The sequence below is a fragment of the Mustela erminea genome, chromosome 16, assembly GCF_009829155.1.
Source record: "Mustela erminea isolate mMusErm1 chromosome 16, mMusErm1.Pri, whole genome shotgun sequence".
In the NCBI taxonomy this organism is placed as follows: Eukaryota; Metazoa; Chordata; class Mammalia; order Carnivora; family Mustelidae; genus Mustela; species Mustela erminea.
The window spans coordinates 77,778,979-77,799,920 of NC_045629.1; the positions used below are offsets into that span (position 1 = coordinate 77,778,979).

The 20,942-nt window shown below is 54.3% G+C and overlaps 1 protein-coding gene across 1 annotated transcript in view; it reads right to left on the bottom strand.

Annotated features, from left to right (window-relative positions):
• Positions 1-20,441, bottom strand: part of ZFAT (zinc finger and AT-hook domain containing) — a 183,875-nt gene extending 163,434 nt beyond the window's left edge. Inside the window, exon 1 of the mRNA XM_032316054.1 lies at positions 19,800-20,441. Within this exon, the coding sequence (XP_032171945.1) occupies positions 19,800-19,818 (19 nt within the window). The 5' untranslated portion in view covers positions 19,819-20,441. The remainder of the gene's footprint in view (positions 1-19,799) is intronic.
• Between the last annotated feature and the right edge of the window lie 501 nt (positions 20,442-20,942).

A 20,942-nucleotide genomic window follows, 5' to 3' on the forward strand; every position in this document is an offset into this window, starting at 1 on the left:
GGGGAAGGAAGACACTAATCCCAGGCAGCTTGGTTCCAACACTGGCCAGAAGAAGGGAGGCCACAGTTGCGGACACTGAGCAGGAGACACAAACTCCAAACACAGAACAAACGTTTCCTGTGTCTGATGATGTTTTGGTGTTTCTCTTGGAAGCAGCGTTTAGACATCTGACTGGGCAGACGAGGGCGGCTGGGGTCACTACGCCTCATGCCTCCCTGCCGTTCTCTTAGCCTCACAAACAACGGTGCATCGTGTTCAGGTGTGCCCGGGTGGCTCAGTCGGTTAAGCGTCCAACTCCTGCTTTCTTTCACCTCGGGTCACGATCTCAGGGTCGTGGAATCGAGCCCCGCGCCAGGCTCTAGGCTCAGTGCTGAGTCCGCTTGACCCTCTCTGACCCTCCCCCCGGTTCATGTGCATGCTCTCTCTCTCAAATAAATCAACCAATAAAATCTTAAAAAAAAAAAGTGTATAGTATTCAGCTGATCAAAAAGGAAGAACGGTGGGGTGGGGGGAGGAAACTGGTTTAACCAGTAGAGCAAGATAGATTCAAACTTCGAATTGATAAGGAAAAAGCATCCTTGACACAGAAGAGCTATGCCCACCACAAGGACCCGCCCGGTGGGTGCAGAGAACCAAGGCATGAAGTGCCAGATTCCAAAACTACAAATGGGTGGTCCAGGTGCAGAGGGTCCGGGTTCAGGGGAGGCCGGACAGGACAAGGCCCCGGAACTCCCACAGCCGGATGCTCTGGGAACGTTCCCACATGTCCGCCAAGAGCAGGGGAGGCCTGAAGTGGCCGCCTCAGCCTCCCCCCACTCCCTAGGAGCAGAACAGGATTATCCTGCCTCCTTCGCTCACAAAGACCTTCTGTCTGTGATGGCACCTGACCTGTGAGGGAGCTGAGTGTCACCCCAGCCGCCGCCACCACCATCGCCAACATCCTCGGTTTATGGAGGAGAAGGATAGGGCTCAGAGAAGTTAGCGGGCTGCCAAGGAGCCCCTCCAGATCAATCACAAAGTCAAAACCTGACCAAGACCTTCCAGTGGGCCACCCGCCTGGCGGCCAACACTGAGCTGAGACAGACGTGTTTATCTCCTGGGATACAACATCGAGTCACCGCGAGGAACGCAAGCCCGGGGCCCAAGCCCGCATCACGGTTACAGAGACTTTTCTAAGGATTAATTACAACTAGGAAGAGGAGCTACAGCAAAAGGGGGACTTCGCTCTCCGTGTGTGTGTGTGTGTGTGTGAGAGAATCCATCACGGCAATTCACTCCAGGGAGCCATCCACTGGGAAAGGAGAGCACGGGACGTGGGCGCCACCCCCTGCCCAGGGCCACACAGGTAGTAAGCATGCCCGCTGCACAGCCTGGCAACTGGGGACCACCACATGTAGGACCAAGAGCTTTTTTTTAGAAAACACACACACACGCACACACTCATACTCACAGACACACTAACAAAACGAAAACATGCGCTGTTACCAACACACGGGAGGAAAGGAGCGGGCGCCATGCGCGTGCTAGCAGCACCCTCTGGTGGTCCATCAGGGCACTGCAGCCTCCATGCACAGGGCAGAAGAAGTGGACCGCAAGGAAAATGTGGCTAACCCCTCCTGATCCCTAATTCTGGCAGGCACCACAGTTTGCCCACACCCACTTAATCTTCTCATAAATCCAGCAGGGAAGGGGCCGATGTCCCCCCCCATTTTTTTGACGATTTTATTTATTTGAGACAGAAAGAAAGAATGTAAGAGCCCAAGAGCAGCAGCAGGAGGGAGAGGCAGGCTCCCAGGGTGGGACTCGATCCCAAAACCCTGGGATCATGACCTGAGCCAAAGGCAGACACCTAGGCGACTGAGCCACCCAGGAGCCCCTCTGCTATCCCCACTTTAGACGAGTACGCCGAGCCCAGGGAGGAGACTGCCAGGTCATGCAGCAGGCGCACACTCCAACACATCCCAGGCCCAGTGCCCAGGCTAAATGAGTCACCACGTGACATTTACTGCTGCTTTTTGAGTGGGGAGAGGACCCGTCCTGGCAGCCCAGTCCTGACCGGCCCAGCAGGTGAATCAGACCCAACACCAACCAGGGACTCTCTGTCCTCATCACAAAGAACCACTGCATAGCCAGTTCTCTATCTGCATTAAAGTTATTTTCGAGTCTTATGGTGCTCTCCCATTTACAGCCATAGTTCTATGCGAAAGAAATGCGGCTGAGCCGGAGAAGCCTGACTCAGAAGACAGGTGAGCATCCATTCCCACGGTGTACAAAAGCAACACGATTCCTCTTGCACTCTTTGAGTCGGGATGGGGTTACCTACCCTTGGGCAGGTGCTGGGTTCAAGGGCTTCTTGGGTATGGTGGGGCTCTGCTTGGGTCCACAAGGAATTCTGTGAACACTCATGGACTTGTCTATTCTATAAACACTCTTCTACATGTAAGCTATGTATCAACTTGAAAAAAGCAAATTTTAAAGGACAAAAATGTAAGGAAAAAAGCAGATTCTGATTTGCATGTGGATCTCTTATTTAAAATGACACAGGAGGTGAGAGAGAGGGGGCCGTGACCATCAGACCCGGATGTGAAGCCTCCTCTGCCCAACGAGCCGTGCGTCCCCGGCACCTGCAGGTCTCCTGAGGGTCTGTTTCCCCGTCTGCTGTGGCGGCACCGCACAGGACCAGCTCAGGAACCAATACCTCAAAGACCAGCGGTAGGAAGTGCACCAGCCCAAGGCAGGGCCTGGATACACCAGCCCCTACTGGGTCCCCCCGACCCTATGACAGATTCTGTGGAAGTCTGTGAATCTCTACAGGTCCAGAACAGAAGTGGCCTTTCTTTGAGCCTCAATGACCGCGCCCCTGGGCCCAAGCAAGGGACTGGACACAGGTCCACCCCACAGCGCCTCCACTACAGCCCACAGGCCCTACAGGCACCTGCCCTCCCGCCCACACCCCACACCCACAGATCATCTCCCAGGGGCCCTCCCAGCTCCAAGGATGGGGGACTGAAGCTCCAATAGGGGCTAATACCCTAATCTGTGGTATTATCATGCCTCTCACAAATGCTGATGAACACACCAGCTTCTGTAACTCACCAAGTTAAGGTTTTATTCAACGGGAGGGAGAAATCCTATGGGTGCTCCTTTGCTGGAACTGGATTAACAAAATAAAATACGAAATGCTCAGGATCAGCTATAATTAACGCTGGGCCAACAGTTGCATTATAATTTTATGCATACACATTTCTTCCATGCTGAAAGTTGGCAGAATTTTTTTAAGCTATTTTTAAGCACTCCCCGAGTGCGAGCCTCGGGCAATGGAGTATATGCGCGTTTAACATAATCCGAAGTGCAGAGCTGGCCCCGTCCTTGGGAAGGCACCACAAATAACACGCGTGAACAAGAGCCCACTTCTCCAGCTCTCCACTCTCCAGGCCAGCAGATCTGTGCGAAGATCTGAGAACGGGGCGCGGGGGGACCCTCCCGCGCAAAGGATGGAGGCGGCCCCAACTGCATCTCTGGGATCATTTCCACATGAAACATGAAGTGGTGACATCTTGCAGAGTTTTACAGGACATGTGAGGGAGAGAGCAATGCCCACGGTGGCCACCGGGCCTCTGACTTCCCAGTGTTTGGTTTTTTTGTTGTATTGGTTTATTTTGGTTCCTTTGTGTGTCTGAGGAGTCTTTTATCTGACTTCTGAAGGGAAAGGGCTGCAGGTCCCAAGCTCTGGGTTCAAACCCCGCCCACACCGCAGCTTCCAAGCGATGGGGCAACCTTTCCCTTCCCAGAGCTGCAGGCCCCTCAGTGAGAGCAGGAGGCCACTGAAGCTGCCTGCTGACCTCATGAGGACAATGGCAGGGGGTGGGGGGGGTCATGGGGGAACCAGTGGGAGAAGGGCTTTTGCAGGCAGCAAAAAGCAGTGTAAATGCAGAACAGAACCGGTTCTCTGAAACCCAGGGCAGTCGGGCTGGTTGACTAAAGCTACGAACCGTGTGTTCGGTGGCTCCCCTCCTAGCACTGGAACTGTCCGTAGAGAAGCCAGCGTGGGGGCTCTACACACACACACACACACACACACACACACACACACACGGGCACACACATGCACACGTGTATATAGCACGTACCTGCATGTACATGTATTAGATGCACGCGGCACGCATGAGCTGTGCGTGCATAATGTGTGCGGACACGTGCTATTCACACACGTACACGTGTAGCACAGATGCACACACACAAGCTTCCCTTAGGAAAAGACGCGATGCAGGCCACTCAGAAGCTCTCTGAGGGACGGACATAAACCACCCCGCGTGCATGACGACAAGGAGTAGAACCCATGGCTCTGGGAAGAGAAAGCACCACGAGGAGGGCAGAAGAAGTCGGGCGAACAAGGAAAGAAGCAGAGCGGCCAGGACTCACACTTCCAGAGTCTGAGGCAGACCGGCACTTGGGGGACTGGTTGGGGGACCTGAACGGCAGGAGCTGGGGACGCGGATCCCATAAGAAGAGTGTGCACTCCGCTGTGGACAGACAACCTGGTGGGGTTCCCCAACCTCCTCCCTCCCCGGCAGAAGCTCAGATTCTACCCATGGTGTCTTCCCTGCGGCACCCCAAGCCACAGGGGAAGGAAGAGCCAGGACCCGAGGAATCGGGAGATGCCGGGTCACCGCAGCCCGTGTTTAATGCCCGGGCCTGTCTTCTGATTAGACCTGCCCAGCCCCTGTTTCCTCATTCTGCTTCCCACATTATTCTAAAGAGGAACTCAGCTTCTTCCAGCATCACCCCAAGTACACGGCCTGGTACCCATTAGCAAAGATGCCACCTGCCCGGTCCCCATTCCTGCTGCCTACTCACGCCCCACCGCTGGTAACCCAAACACAAAGCCCTGAGGAAGGCTGGCTCTGGCCCAGCCCTTCTCCTGCCTGGGCTAGGCTTCAGTTCAATGCATGCCGGCCCACGTAAAGCAGGGGTGCGAGGCGGCAGCGGGGAGGGCAGCGCACGGCTGCATTTCCCGGGCTCAGGCTGGACAGTCTCATGGGTAGACCGGGCTCGTCAGCGCAGCCTCTCGGGGGCTAGAGAGGGCTCAGCGCATGTTCTGTGCTGTCATGTGTTAGGAACTCCTCCTGCCCGAGGACCGGCTCTGGAGGGACTGCTGCTCAGCCGCCAGGGCTCAAGACACCCCTGCAAGCCTCCGCTGGCCTACAGGAACAGGAGCCCCGGTGTGATTTCAAACTCTCTAGCAGCCACGGGAACACAAGAAGAAACAAGTAAAATCAATTTTAACCACATGTCTTCTGCAATCCAAGATATCCAAAATATTACCATTTCACCTATACTCCATGTGTAAAAGATGGATGAGAAATTTCATTCTGTTTCTTTTTTGTACCAAGTCTTCGAAACCCAGCATCTATTTTCTACTTACAACGTACCGAAGTTTGCACTAGACGCAAATCCAGGATTCACTGTGTTTCCAGACCCCAGGCAACTTTCCCACTGCAGATCAGAGAATCGTGGCATGTGGATTCCACTCCCCCGCATCCAGAAGGACCGGAGAGGGCCTCCACCGCCCCAACATCTTTGGGACCCACCGAGTTAGGAAAACCTACACAGGAAATTAGTACGTTTAGACCTTGTCGACCACGTTTAGACCCCGTCCACACTGTTACAGGAGAGGGAGAAGACAAAGGGGTATTTTCATTTATTACTGTCATGGGCTGAGAAGCCGCCTGTCTACTCCAGGATCCTGGGGTCATAATCAAAAGAGATTCAATAAAATAAAAGCCTGGACAGGAACTGAAGGCTGACAGGGCAAACATGCAAATTCAACTTCAAATTGTAAATGCCTGCGCTACTTATGAAAGCCTGAGACGAGTCTCAGTGATAAATTAGTCTGAACTTGAAAATTAATTCTTGGAGAAAGAACTGTCCTCTTATACCCAGCCATGCCACAGTTTTTTATTTTTTGGTTTTTTGGTTTTTCTGCTTTTTGTTTTTTTCAAATTCCAGAAGAGCTTTAAATTAAGCAGGAAGAGCCAGTAGGAAAAGAGTTTTCCAAATCCCACCAGCCACCCCCCCCCCACCAGACTGATCTGGCCCCCTCTTCCTAGGAACTAAGATGTGAAGTATTAGGTATATTCTCCAAATGCCTGGGCTATTAGGGAAAAAAGCCCTTTTTAACTTATGTTCATTAGCTTCATAAAACAACATTTAGTAAGTGCCTAATGTATGTCACACATTATGCCGGGCACATTTAGAAATGAGGAAGATACAGACCCTTCCACTCTGTTCATGAGAATAATTTAAAGTGACTATGGTTTTATTTGTGGTCGAATTTCATACTCCTGCTATGGAATGCTCAGAGAGGTGCCTGAATCCGGCCTCCAGGCCAGCGTCTGCACAGGACAGACAGCCCTACCAGACCCTCACCTTCAGGGTCCCGGCAGCTACCATTCCTGTTTACACAGCTGGGAACTTCAGCAGGTCAGGCAACTGCCCTTGTCCCTGACCTTGCTCCAGCTAGAGCAGTCGGAGGGTGACCCTGGCAAGGCCAGCCCCTCCAGCTATATCTGAACAGGCTCTCCAGTGGTCCTGGGGGTCTTCTACCCTGCAAAGCTGGCATCCCAGCCCTTCAGCCACACCTGATGGGTCCCCCAGCCTGGCACAGGCCAGGCCAATCCTGGGCCACAGCCCCCACCCCTGCAGGAGCCTGCAAGTGTCTCTCAAACCGCCAGCCGCAGGTCTATACACACACACGTCCCCTAGGGGGCGATAAAGGGCAAAGGAGAACTCTGGCGTCCAAGCACTGGTTCAGGGCTGCAGGCTTGAAATTCTACAAAGTGGGGAGGGCTGGCAGGTGCCTGCAGTCTGCGGAGCAGACTTGTTTTAGTTCGAGAACCTTTCTTCAAGTCTCAGCTCCAACCTCACTTTCTCAGACAGCCTTTTCTTAAACCCCTTCAATGTAAGTTAGGTCTCGGTTAGTCTCGCCCTCCCTGTGTTCACTTTAGCAGCAACTACCACAGTGTGTGATCGTGTATTTAATGGCGTGTCTGTTTAACCTCTGTCTCCCCTAATAGACTGTATCCTCTAAAAACATCAATTTTATTTCATTCAAGATACAGTTATAAGCTTAAAAAGATCAATGCTACGGGCTAATAAAGATACTCACCTATAAACAGAGAAATGATGCTGACTTCCTTTGTTGTAAGGACTAGAACGAGTTCAGAGCGCTCACCTACAAGGCCCTGAGGATGTTAACCACCTCATTCCTCATTCTCACTTCCTGGCAAAACAAGTCAAGACCTTGTGCTGGGGAGAGACCCATGAGCTCCAAGTGGGACAGCCACCGGCCAGCCCCCAGCAGGGGGAAAGCACTTCACTGCTCTGGTCTCCACCTTTGTAAAATGGGACTAGATGCAGCATGTGGAACCCTGGTTTGAAGAGAGAGCAGACCCAGACAAAGGGCCTGGAAGTGAGATGCTCTGTGAGACAGAACAGGGTCCAGGTTTGCGCAGGGCACCCCCCGCCCTCCCCAGCAAAGGGACATCCCACTTCAGCCGCACAGCTTCCAAGTGAATTCAGCTCCTTCCTGGACACTTACACCCTCGGTCATCTCTGTGCTCCCCGGGTCTGTGCCCCCCGCCAAAAAAGAAGCAAAAGTCAGTCCTTTCTTTGAAATATAAGAAATACACTCAACTCATATATTCACGCATTTAAGTAGAAAAATAATAAATAAGCAAGTGTGGGGATAATCCCTAAAATGAAATACAAACAGAAACAAATGAACAGAACCGGACTTTAAATAAGCAACATAGGGGCGCCTGGGTGGCTCGGTCGATTAAACCCTGCCTTCAGCTCAAATCATCATCTCAGGGTCCTGGGATGGAGCCCCACATTCGGCTCCTTGCTCAGTGGGGAGCCTGCTTCTCTCTCCCTCTCCCTGCTGGTCCCCCTGTTTGTGCACTCTCTATGTCAAATAAATAAAATCTTAAAAAAAAAAAAAATGAGCACCATACCTGCACTGACATGGGAGGGAAGAGCTGGGGAGGCCCAGCCAGGTCACCAGGGAAGCCTGCGCTTGCACCCCCTCGGCCCCAGGTCAGAGACACAGAGATCTGATCAAATACTGAACTCGAGTTAGTGGGTCTCTTTCCCAGAGACACAGGTTAGCAATTTGGAAACTATTTTTAGTAGATCCTAGGACTGAGCAAGTAAGTTACTTGCTATGGGTACTGGGAGACAGTCTCTTGGGTCAGAGAAGGGAGTTATAGATATGGAAAGGGAAGGGTAGAGTAGACCCAGTGCTGTTGGGTTGGAACTGGAAAAGATCCACAGAATAGATGTGGGTCGGCCACGTGTGAACTTTCCACGCGTCTGCATGGTGGGTGTGCACACGTGCGCCCATTTCCCCACCGTGCTGAAGACCAATCAGTGACATTTTGGCCATCATGAGATCCCCTGTTCTCACATCTCCAATTCTCAATACCACTCGCCGCTTCAACCCGTTCTCCTCCAGACACAGCCAATCCCAGAGCTGGAGAGGGCATGTCCTGTTGTTCAGAGACCAAGGAAGTTCTCACAGAAAGAAGGGACACATCAAAGAGGCTTCAGCTAGCCAAATATTGAGGAAGTTGGGTCACAAAATTCAACAATGTAAAGGATTAAAAACCACTGAATAAAGAATTCATGAGTCCACAGATTCATAAAAAAAAATGGGAAGCTCTTGCTCACAAAGACAGACACGGAATAAATGCAGAAGAAATCACGGCATTCAAGACCCATCTCCTGGCAAGCGTCGGTGGTAACGGGGTCTGGCAAGAATCATCAGCAGAAGCTAAACCGAGGGGTGAACAAAGTCTGAGAAATGCAGAGGGGCGGGACAGGGACCAGGTCTCAAAATGCCGCATCGTGAGCCAATTACCAAGGAGAAGAACAATAACTGTACTGTACCTCGTGAGAAGCTGACCCCCTCGCCTGCACCCCAGGCACACAGGGCCCGAGGGCAGGGCGCCTCCTGATGGCAGGGTCACGACTGTGGTATTCACGCCCACACCGCAGGATCCGAGCACCATCACGACCAAACTTCTCGCAAGGCCCGAGGGAGGGATGCTCTACAAAATCACGGGGCCATACTTCTCAAGACTCTCAGTGTGTGCAACACAAGGACAAAGGAACCGCTCCCTGCTCAGGCGGTGAAGGGACATGGCAGCCAAATGCAGGGCCGGAGCCACGGCCTCCACCGGTTTTACGTGGAATTGGTGAAACTGCGGAAAGTGCACTTCCATCGGCAAAATCTGAAGAGCGTTCTGTCCATGCTCCCGTCTCACTCTGATCACCGAAGCTGGCTGGGTGGCAGAATGTCCTTGTTTTGAGGACACAAACACTGGCAATATTTAGGAGCGGGAATCCAGGGCTTTGGAGAGGAGGGAGGAGGCAGGGGAAGGGCATGAAGGCCGTTCTGGGATGTCTGCAGTCCAGAAACTCACCAACCACCAGGAACATGCCCAGTCTTAAACCACAGGACCTCATGTCACACCCCCTCAGTGGCTCTGACCACACCCACAGGCACAGTTTAGGAACCACGGAGATGAGGCGGTCACCGGGGCTGGTCAGGAACATACCCAGAGACTCGCCCAGCTGATGGCAGCAGCAGCAGAACAGGCAGAGAAAAAGGGAGAGACGGAAGGCAACCTCAAGAGGGGCAGCGAGACGGCCAGAGGGACGGGGTGCGACGCTCGGACACCTGAGCGGGTGTGCTAAGGAATTCTTGTTTAACGTAATAGCAGCGACAGCAAACGACGCCCTGATGCCACCAGTGCACCTCACAGCCGAGAATTCCAGACTCTCTCTGCCCTTGAGCCGCTCTGGCCAGGACCCCCAAAGGTCAATGGAAGCACCATGTCCAGCCCAGGACTCTTCTCCCAACCAACAGGACAGGCCTCCTGGGGGCCACCAGGGGTCAAGGGCACAGTGCCCTCCTGGCTACCCATTTGCCCTTGACCCAGTCCCCGAAAGCCAGCCAGGAAGCCGTCCCCAATTCCATCAGTGTTCCCCGCTCCCTGAGGTCCTTCTGTGCCTTCTGCCCAGTTCCTGCCACGAAAGCTGGACTCCCCACCCATGCCTCTCACGTGGGCACTTCTCACGTGGCCTCTGACTAGAGAGCAAGACTCAGGAAAAATCAAAAGGAAAATTACAGCATGCAGCGTTTCCCTGATGACTTTCTTCCAAAAACTGAGAAGGGGAGAAAGAGGCAGCGGAGGGGAGAGACAGGCATGAGAAGAGCAGAATCAGAGCCCAGCGTTCAGGGTTCCTGGCACTCTGGCCACCAGGACCCCACAATCTCCCTGAAAGTTCAGGGACCTCCTAGGGCTCCCCACCCCCAGCCCCGCAAGGCAGACAGGGAAGTGAGGACAAAAGCTGGGTCCGCCCGAGTGCAGGCAACCCCACTCTAGGCCAACAGCAAACTCTGGCAGGCAACGGGTCAGGTTAAAACCCCAACAGTGGACGCTTCTGGACTCTGCCAGAAAAGCAGGAAGATCCATTAAAGGAGGGCTGCGGTTCCCCTCCGGGGGAGCAAGGCAGTGCAGCACCTCTGCTGGTGCCAGGACTGCAGGGGCAGGAGCTTGCGGCCAAGGTGAGGTTCAGGTCCTACCACTGCAGGGCCAAGGCGGCAGCCGGGCAGCAAGCAGAGGCCCAGGGATGCCAGGCATCCAGGGCTGGAGGCCAACAGCACAGCCCGGTGGTCTCCAGCAGGGACTCCAAGAATCTCTCCCGAGCCCACGAAGGCCCTGTGCTCAGCTGGGCACGCTCTAGCTCCCCAAGCCCTCAGGGCCCCCTTGAAGGCACCCACCTGAGCACCAGCCTCAGAGGTCACCCTTCACGGGACTCCACCCGTCGGAGAACAAGCTCCTCACAGAGGATGCGCTCCCACGATACAGAAATGGAAACAGCCCCCAGGGAGCCCTGAGGACTGCCACATGGTGGGGCCGAAACTCCAGGCGAGGTCTCTGACGCCGCACAGCTGCTGCCACCCTCCAGCACCTTCATCTCCAGGGCTCCCCCCAGACCCCCACCGTGATGGCTGGGCAGCGGGACGGGGGGCCCAGACTCGGGCAGCGGACAGGCAGGGCCAGGGGAGGCTGTCCGGACTCGGCACTGGGGCCCAGCCCTGAACACAGAAGGCCCTGTGGACAGTGAGGGAGGGACCCTGGGCTCACGGGGGCAGCTCACCCTGCGGGTGTCCTTCGTGCCTCCCTCTCTGCCTTTACCCCTGCTCTGCCCTCTGCCCTCCCGCTGCCCTGGTCACGGCTCTGATGTCACCCAAAGGCGCTGGGGAGGCCTTCCCCACACCCCAGGCAGCAGCAGCCTTGACACTGTCCACCCACCCACACACCCACCCCTCAGTGAGCTGATGCACGAGCATGTGGCTGCGGAGCCATCCCCCCGGTCCACACACACACACACACACACACACACACACACACACACACACGACAGAGCTCCCCGGGGACCCTGCGGTCCGTGCCACTCCCCTCATGGCTCCTGGGAACTGTGGACTGCTTTCTAGCCCTGTCGTTCTGCCTTTTCTAGAATTTTTGAAAACCGGAAATCAGTCTGTTGTTTTCAATCGTAGTAGAATAAAGAATTTATCATCTTGACCATGTCTACGTGGACAGCTCAGTGGCATTGAGCACATGCCCGCTGCTGTGCAGTCGGTCCCACCGCCTGTCTCCAGTCTCCAGAACCTTTCACCTTCCCAGGTGAACCCCCATTCCCATGAAAGAATCACCCCAGTCCCACCTCCTCCGAGCCTGCAGCAAACTCTGCAGCATCTCCCGCAATCTGGCCGCCCCACGTGCCTCACCGAAGGGCAGTCACCTGCTGGGTGTCTATCCTCCTGGGCCTGCCTTACTTTGCTTCGCACAAGGGGCTCAAGGTTCATCCACGTCACCGCACGCGTCCGAACTTCCTTTGGAAGAAGGGATCCTGCCCGGTTTTCCGTCGCACCACATTCCGTTCAGCCGCTCGCCCGTCAGCGGACGTCCCGATGCTACTGTACACAACGCTACGAACTCGGCGTCCGCACACCTCGCAGACCTGGAGCCCGAGTGTTCTGGGGCGGTCCACAGAACTGCTGGGCCAGAACTGCTGGGTCACACTAACTCTCGTTTTCCTTTTCTGAGCCCCTCCACTCGGTCTCCACGTTGCCCCCGACAGCGCACGAGGGTTCCAGCTTCTCCACGTGCTCACGGTGGGTCTTCTTTTGTGCCTGGTTCTTTCACGTAATGTGGTTTGGTTTGGCTTCGGTTTTTTAAGATTACATTTTTTTTTAATTTTATTTATTTACTTGACAGACAGAGAGAGAGAGATCACAAGCAGGCAGAGAGGCAGGCAGAGAGAGAGGAGGAAGCAGGCTCCCCGCTGAGCAGAGAGCCCGATGCGGGGCTCGATCCCAGGACCCTGAGATCATGGCCCAAGCTGAAGGCAGAGGCTTAACCCGAGCCACCCAGGTGCCCCTTAAGATTACATTTTTAAGGAACCTCTATGCCCAATGTGGGGCTGGAACCTCCAACCCCCAAGGTCAAGAGCCGCAGCTCTATGGACTGCACCGGCCGGGCGCCCCTCACGTACAGGCTTCTCAGGCGAATCCTCGCTGCTGCCGCCTCAGCACTCCACTCGTTGGTGCTGACGAGCCACGTTCCGTCGCACGGCTGGACCACGACATGTGTAGCGATTCCTGGGGTGATGAGCCCCTGGGGAGCCTCCAACGTGGGGCTTCCCCAAACGGAGCAGTTACGAGCATGTGCACACATCTTCGCATGGACACGCGTTCCATTCACCTGGGGCAATTGCGTTGGAGTGGCACTGCCGGGTCGGACGGTGAGCGCGTGTCTGATGTGGTGCGACACCTTGCCTCCAAAGGATTTGCAAAGCGTCTGCGCCAACCTGCCTCCCCGCCCCCACCCAGGGGCGCTCTGGGGACTCCCTGTTCTTACCCACCCTGGGTGGCATCAGTCTTTGCAGTTTCAGCCACTAGTGGATGTGTAATGCCATCCTGTTGTCTAAGTTACATGTCGCCTGTGATAATGACGTTGAGCATCCTTGCCCATGTGTCGGACCCACTTGCACCAGCTTCTCTGTAAAACCTCTCTCAAACATTTTGCTCATCTTTTTTTAAGAATTTTTTTATTTTATTTATTTATTTGTGAGACAGATTGCAAGTACGTAGAGAGGCAGACAGAGAGAGAGGAGGAAGCAGGCCCCCCGCTGAGCAGAGACCCTGATGTGGGGCTTGATCCCAGGACCCTGAGATCATGACCTGAGCCGAAGGCAGAGGCTTTAACCCACTGAGCCACCCAAGCGCCCCTTCTGCTCATCTTTTAACTGATTTCGTCTTCTCCATTGCTGTGAGCTAGTTCCCTGTGAACAGGATTCTTGGGGCCCCCGCAAGCTCAGCTTCTGGGAGCACCTTTCCTCGAGTGCCGTGTGAGCTGCTGAAGGCTCAGGCCTCAGCCGAGACCCCGCACACACAGCAGGGCTGGACACAGGGCAGCAGCAGCAGGAAGACGCTTTCATCTCGGGTGACCCAGGTCTCCCCCAGCTGCCAGGCCCAACAGCAGACCCCAAACCTTCACACCTACAGCCCAGGTTCTGGAACCAGGCAAGGTCCTAACAGACGGCCCAGAAGGAACCTCCCTAAGGGCTCAAGGGCCCACATATGCCAGGCTGCCGGTGCCAATACTGAGTGACCACGGAGCTCCCTGTCACCATGCCTGACCTTCCGCTTCTTTGTTTGCAAAGCAGAGATGACCTGGCCACTTCGCAGGGCTTTTGTGCGGAATAAACTAACAAGACGTGAAACATGTGATTGATCCCCGCTGACTCCCCCACAGCAACTGTCTGCTTTTGTAAAGGGTCAGGCCACTGTTTCCACGTATTTTATTGTGTATTATTACAAAATCCCTCCATTATGTATTTAATTCTCAAGGACACTACTGCAATGTAGAAGACGGTCAGGGGAAGGCGAGGCTCGAGAGCCAGAAGGAAAAGACGGATGGTGGGAAAAGGGAAAGGAGCCTGTCATACACCAGCTGTGTCCCCACGCCTCCTCTCCCGGATCCTTACAACAGGAGCTGTCACAAGGTGACAGGGACGCCCCAACCCACCAAGGCCCCACAGCCCTGAGAAAGCAAGACCAGGACTTCCACCTGCTTCTCCCATCCGAGGCCCCCGCTCCCTGCATGACCTGAGCTTGGCTCCCCACCTGTGGCCCAGGGGCAGGGATGTCGGGGCAGGGCTCCCTCCTGCTCAGGACAGAGTCCCAGAGCCCTCAGAGGCTCCCAACCACAGGGCCTCAGGGAGGGCTGCACCAAACAGTCGGCCCCAGGGGACTCTTCAAAGTGGCAGGGACAGGGTCTCTGTCCCCAGGATGGGTCTTCTGAGGTGCTTCTGGTAACCTGCCCAGTGCTGCCCCAGCGTCTTGACCAAGCTCAGACATAAAAACAAGGAAGGGCACGGGGGCGGGGCGTGGTGCTCAGCCAGTTAAGGGTCTGCCTTCACCCAGGTCATGATCCTGGGGTTCTGGGATTAAGCCCCAAGTCAGGCTCCCTGCTCAGTGGGGACTCTGCTTCTCCCGCTCCCAACCCCCACCACCTGCCACAGCTTGTGCTCCTGCGTCTCTCTTTCTCTTTCTCTCTGAAATATATAAATAAAGTCTTAAAGAAATAAAGTAAAATAAAAACAGGGAGAATTCAAAAGCCTTCTCTCTGCCACCGCAGGAAGGAACCAGAGCTGTGCTTTTTAGAAACCAGAGATGCTCTAAGAAGCCTGGAAGTTTCAGGTCCCTATGCCTGTTGGGTTCTTCACTCCCCCTTCTCTAAAAGCAAACACAGATGGAAGGCTTGCTGGTCTCTAAGGTAAAACCCAATCAATCACCAGTCCCATGGGCTTCCCCTCTCAACTGTTTCTCTGAACCTGCCCTCACCTCTATTCCCACAGCCACTGCCTTGGGATGAGTGCCATCAACCCTGGGCTTTCCTACGATGGCACCTAATGATGGGACTTACTCTGGGCTGCATGTTTACCCTCCAAAAAATGTTTTCCTATGTATCTGTTTTGTTGTTTGTTTTGTTTTGTTTTGTTTTAAATATTCCATCTATCCACCTGACAGACAGATATCACAAGCAGGCAGAGAGGCAGGCAGAGACAGAGAGGAGGAAGCAGGCTCTCTGCAAAGCAGAAAGCCCAATGCTGGGCTCAATCCCAGGACTCCAAGATCACGACCTGAGCCGAAGGCAGAGGCCTTAACCCACTGGGCCACCCAGGCACCCCCCCATGTATCTGTTTTAACTTCAAAAATTGCTGTACAGCTACGGTAATTCAGACAGTGTAGTACTGATGAATGACAAATGGAAAGAACAATGAAATAGACCACAAAGCTCAGAGTTGGACCCACACATAATTTTCAACAAATGGTCCAAGGTAAATTCAGTGGAGGAAGGAAAGTCCCTTCCAAAAATGAGTCTGAAAACATTGGATATCCACGGCGGGGGCGGGGGGGGGGGGGGCTGGGTGAAGATCCCTACCTCACACCATACACAGATTAACTTGAGGTAGATGGTAGACCTAAACCTAAAAGCAATTAGCATAAAGCTTTAAAAATAAGTAAATAAAGACACCTAGGGGAATATCATCATGACCTTAAAATAGAAAAACACTTCTTGGGCGCCTAGGTGGCTCAGTGGGTTAAGCCGCTGCCTTCGGCTCAGGTCATGATCTCAGGGTCCTGGGATCGAGTCCCGCATCGGGCTCTCTGCTCAGAGGGGTGCCTGCTTCCTCCTCTCTCTCTCTCTGCCTGCCTTTCTGCCTACTTGTGATCTCTCTCTCTGTCAAATAAATAAAATCTTAAAAAAAAAAAAAAGGAAAAATTAAATATACCTCTGCCCTCCAAGCCAGCCATCCCACTACCCAAAAGCAATGCAAATACAGATCCACAAAAAACCCTGGACACAAATGGATCATGGCAGCTTTCTTCACAATAACCCCAAACCGGAAATAAGCTCAGATGTTTGTCATATAAACATCCATACAATGGAAAATAAAAGAAACACAACCCTGGATCTCAGAACCTCTACGCTGAGTGAGAGAAAGCAGACACCGAAGAATTCTATGATGTTCTACAAAAAGCAGCATCTATGCTAATGTTACCCAGACCAGTGGCTGCTTGGGGAGAGGGGAAGAACTGGGTGGCAAGCAGCAAGAGAGAACTTTCTGGAGCGAGGACAGAGTTCTACACTGCCGGGGTGTGGTAATACGGGGGGATCACACTGTACATTCACGGCCTGGGCAGTTCAGTCTATGTATTAGCACACCTCAAAGAAACTGTCTTCAGGCAGCTGCTGAGGAAAACTGGCAGGTCCTATTCCTCTCTCATTGATCAATGTTTCATAAGAAGGCCCCAACAGCTGCCTGCTGTTCCAAAGACCATCCCCACAGACCCCTAGGATCCCCACCCCCGCCTCCCGCCCCAACCCCCACCCAGGTCGGTGGCTCACAGGTGGTGTTGGTACCACGGACTCCTTTGCAGTGTACCTCTGCTCACTCCTCAAGTTCCAGTTCAGACACCTCCTCCTTCAGGAAGCCCTCCCAGAATCCCCTGGCCTGAATTCTCAAGGCTCACTTCCATCAGAGCACCGGGCACTTACTCCTAAGGGACCGGTTTTCCACTGCTAGGCTGGTGCCAGAGCCTCAGGAGCAAACAGTGTGTCAGATCTGACCTTCCATTCACAGCTCCTGGCACAAAGTTTGGCGCAAACATCTGGGTGAACTCAGGAATCAGCTTGGCAGGAAAAAGGAAGGAAGGAAGGAAGGAAGGAAGGAAAAGGAAAGGTCCTGAGGGGCAGAAAAGTGGTGGTGCCCCCCTGAAGACAAGATCTGGTGGCAGGAAAGCAAAGAGAAGATCTGACACAGAGAAGGAAGCCAGTAAGGACCCCACAGGGAGCCGTGGGGCTGGCTTACAAGGCCCTTCGGGAGGCCAGGACGTCCAAGACCCCCAGTTCCAGAATGCCACTCCCAGAGCCCCCTGCTCCTCCTTTCCAGGTACCATGGCTGAGCGGGTCCCCACAGCCCCCTGAGGACCCCAGCAAAGCCAGGGGCTGCTCTGAAGCCCGGTCTCCACCCTGCCCAGTCTGTGTCAGCCCAGACCCAGTTTGGGGCACAAAGGCACACCCTTCCAGACTTCAACATTTGCATCTCCATTTGTTACTTGACTTAAAAGAAGAAAAGTCTGTTACCAGATCTAAAATCCTTTTTTATGTTAATATGCCAAGCATAATCTTTTTATAAGCAAACTCAATTATCTATATATTTTCAGTTCCTTGACAAAAAGAGAGACGACTTCAAATCTGTAATAAATGTTTAATATATCTATTTGCTTTTCTCCTGGATTCCTTTTTTGTTTTTTCCTTTAAAAAATTAATCAAAGTCTACCCCACCTTTCCAACCACAAATATTTTCAAGTAGCAAGTAGATGACAATACACTAGGCTTTAGGATGGAGAGAACAGGTCGGAAAGAGATAAACACCAGCGCCACCAGGCCCTCAGTAGGGAACAGGATTATGTCCAAGGGAAGGCACAGGGGTTCCAAGAGGTGTGATGTCCCTGAGGTCAGGAATCTGGTGATTGGCAGATCTCTTGGACTCAGAGCGCGTGTTCTCTCCACACTCCCAATCCTTTCAGCCCTTAAACTTGACACCTGCCCTTGAGAAATTTCAAAGACATGAAATTTTAACAGGATAAACAGCTGAGAACAAAGAGAAAACTACACTCTAGGCTAAGTCCCCTCTACGTAATTAAATCGGCCCAGCTTGATGGGGAGATGCGTGTGTGAAACTATCTATAAAAGGAAATGCAATTAAGGGAGTCTTCTCAATATACCTAATTCTTGACTGCCCTTGCCCTAGGCAAAAACTTAATTCTACTTAAGGACAGCTATCTTTGAGAAGTTGTTCTGTAAATTATAACGCACTGGGAGAAAAGGAATAGGAACCATTTTCCCAGGTAAATGAGAAAGGCTGAGTAGGGAGCCCTTTGGTAACAGATCTCTAATCGGCTGTGACGACTGTCTGGGCCAGCTAACCTCCTAACGCCTGGGGCCCTACAGACTCTGTCCTGCCATCACGCATTACCCTGCTCCCCTCCATCAACCTACCAACCAAGCAAAACAGGAAACTCTTCTCAGAAATTAGCTGATCACGAGTTGACAATAATACATTTCAAAACTGATCTCTCGTTCACTCCAACTGGAAACTGAAACTACAACAAATGCCCAGGTTTCTTTCCTAAAACTTAACTCCCGAAGAGGAGAGGTGGGCCGTCTGCCCCGCGTATCAGCAGCCGTGGAATTACTCGGGAGGGGGAAGGCAGCACATCAGGCCTATCCTTAGCTTAAGAAAGCATGCGGGCGTAGGTCGGGGGTCCTGACCCATCGCTAGGGCTCTGGGTCCGCTCTGCCACACACTCCACACACGCCAGATCGGAGACCACGCCGGGATGACGGCTCCTGACCGCTGCCTGGCATGGAGAGGGGGACCATGCCCAGCCGCAGCGGGAGGGCGCCCCACGGCCAGCACACAGCTCTGGGTGTCTTCTCTAGCCTTCGGCTGGGGACCCTCACTAGGACCGCTTCAGTACGAAACGACAGGCTCAGAGGAAGCTGAAATGGGCAGCTGTCACTGGGCTCTGCAAGGAACCCAGACAGGCGAGGCAAGATGTTAGTTCATTCATTCCTCCATGCCCCAGCGGCACAGGGAGCACGACCTGGGGGGGACACTAACGGGGGGTGGAGGACAGCCAGGCACGCAGGAGTCTGGACTGCATCCCCAGCTGGAGCCTCGGGGCTGTCTGCTCAGAACTGCATGACGCTGACCCCTCTGAACCTTCGTCCCTCGTCAGTGAAAGACACAAATTAGCACCGCTGCGAGAACGGAGCCGACAGCCTGAGGTCAGTGCCAGAGCGCGGGCGATGCTGTTAACCACAGGTGACCGGCCCCAAGCTCAACGTCAAGGCTCTTGGACCGGGTGTTAAGTGGAAAGTCCAACACGTACTGGGGCAGTCCGCAGAGAGGTTGGTTCGGCGGCGAAACCAGAGACGGCCGCCTGGAGGAGGTGCCATTTGAGTTTAACTTGAAAGGGTGAGGAACAGGGCGGCAGGTAGAGGGTAAAGCACAGGCCATCACGGCGTGCTCCGGTCACCGGCGGCAGCAACAGCGCTGTGGCCTGGAGTCGATGGCTCCCTCCACAGGACACAAAGGTCCTTCAGGAGCGCAATCAAATCCCGTTCCTCCATGGGTCCACAGGAGCTACCCATTTCACAGAGGAGGAAGGCGAGGCCAGGCAAGGAGGGGCCCCAGGCAAGGAGCGCAGGCCAGAGTCGGCAGGCCGGATTCGAACCTCCCGCCAGCCAGGACGCCGGCGCTCAGTCGCAGGCGCGCGGCCGGCCCTACCCGTCGCCCTAGAAACGGCCCCGCGCGCGCGCGCAGTCTCCCCTCGCTCACTCCTGAGAGCGCAGCATTCTCGTGACTTTTTTTAAATAAAACCCCGAGGCGGCGGGATACCACCAACGGCCGAACGTGCCGTCGAAGGACGCCGCTACGTCCGCTCTCCGCCCGGGACCGCGGATCCCTCCGCCGCCCGGCGGCCCGCGCGCTTCTTCTCGACTCCAAACTCGAAACGGGTTCCCGCGCGCCGCGCCGCACCCCACCCCCACCTCATCCCCACCCCAACCCCCAGCCCGGCTCACCTGCCGCCCGCGTCTCCATGGCAACACCCCCACCGCGGAGGAAAAAAAAGCCTCGGGCCCTTCCGGGCCCCCTCCCGCGCCGACCGCGAAGGCGAGGCGCCCCGCTGATGCTTTGCTTTTTATTTTTATTTTTTTAAGAAAAGAGCCGGCGAGGTTATGGCGAATCTGCGGCATCCAACATGGCGGATGGAGTCTTCGCCCTCCTCTTCACGGGGCGCTGACGCCGGCGTAGCGGACGTCAGCCTCGGGTGACCCTCCCCCAGCGCCGAGAGCGTCTAGGCTGGGCGGCCTAGTGCGCATGCTCCAGCCCGGCGGCCGCGCTCTGCATCCCGCTCCGCTGGTTCCACCGCTCCACTTTTTGAGCCACTCCGGGAAAGCGCTAACGAGAGGCCTGGAATACTGATCGCAGGATTGGGAGTCTTCCCATTTCGGCCGGGAGCCCGCAGATCTACCCGCCTGCGCATCCTTGGACTCCCCGGGCTAAACGTGCAAGAATTCTGGGTTCCTGTCCCAGTTCTGTTCTTTACTAACTAATCTGGGGCAGCGATTTAACTTTCTCTGGGCTCAGTTTACTGATTTGTCAGTCGCGGTGGTGACAGCCTGCCTCCCTCCATCTCGAGGGCTGCAGACTTTCCCCGAAGCGGGATGCTCTCCATCGAGTCTGGGTCGTTCAGCCAGAATTCAGCAGCCTGGAGCCACCTGGAGAAAGGGGACGCCTTCCGTCCTGACTGTCCTGCAGAAAGTCCCAGCTGCGCCTGAGCCCGCCTCTCCAACGCTGGAGCACAGCCTTCTGCAGGGAGCCTGTCTGCTTGAGATGGGATGACCTTGTTAGTTTTTGTTGTGAAGGGGATCCTCTCTGCCACTTCCTTTCGATCTCAGCTCTACTAACATCTCCAAGGGGGCCCTCCCGCACCACCCCATCCAAAGTAACCCTGCTAAGTCCCTTTTCTGTTGTTATCTGCACAGTATCTGTTAGCACCTGACATGAATTTATCTCCCTCTCGTCTTGGTCACTCCTGTGGCCCCAGAAACTAGAAATGAGCCTGACAGTTATTTATCGAATAAATTAGTTTTGTGGACTTCTAAGGCTCTCTTTTGTTTATAACAAATGATGGTGTTTTTCATTTATGGTGGTAATATAGT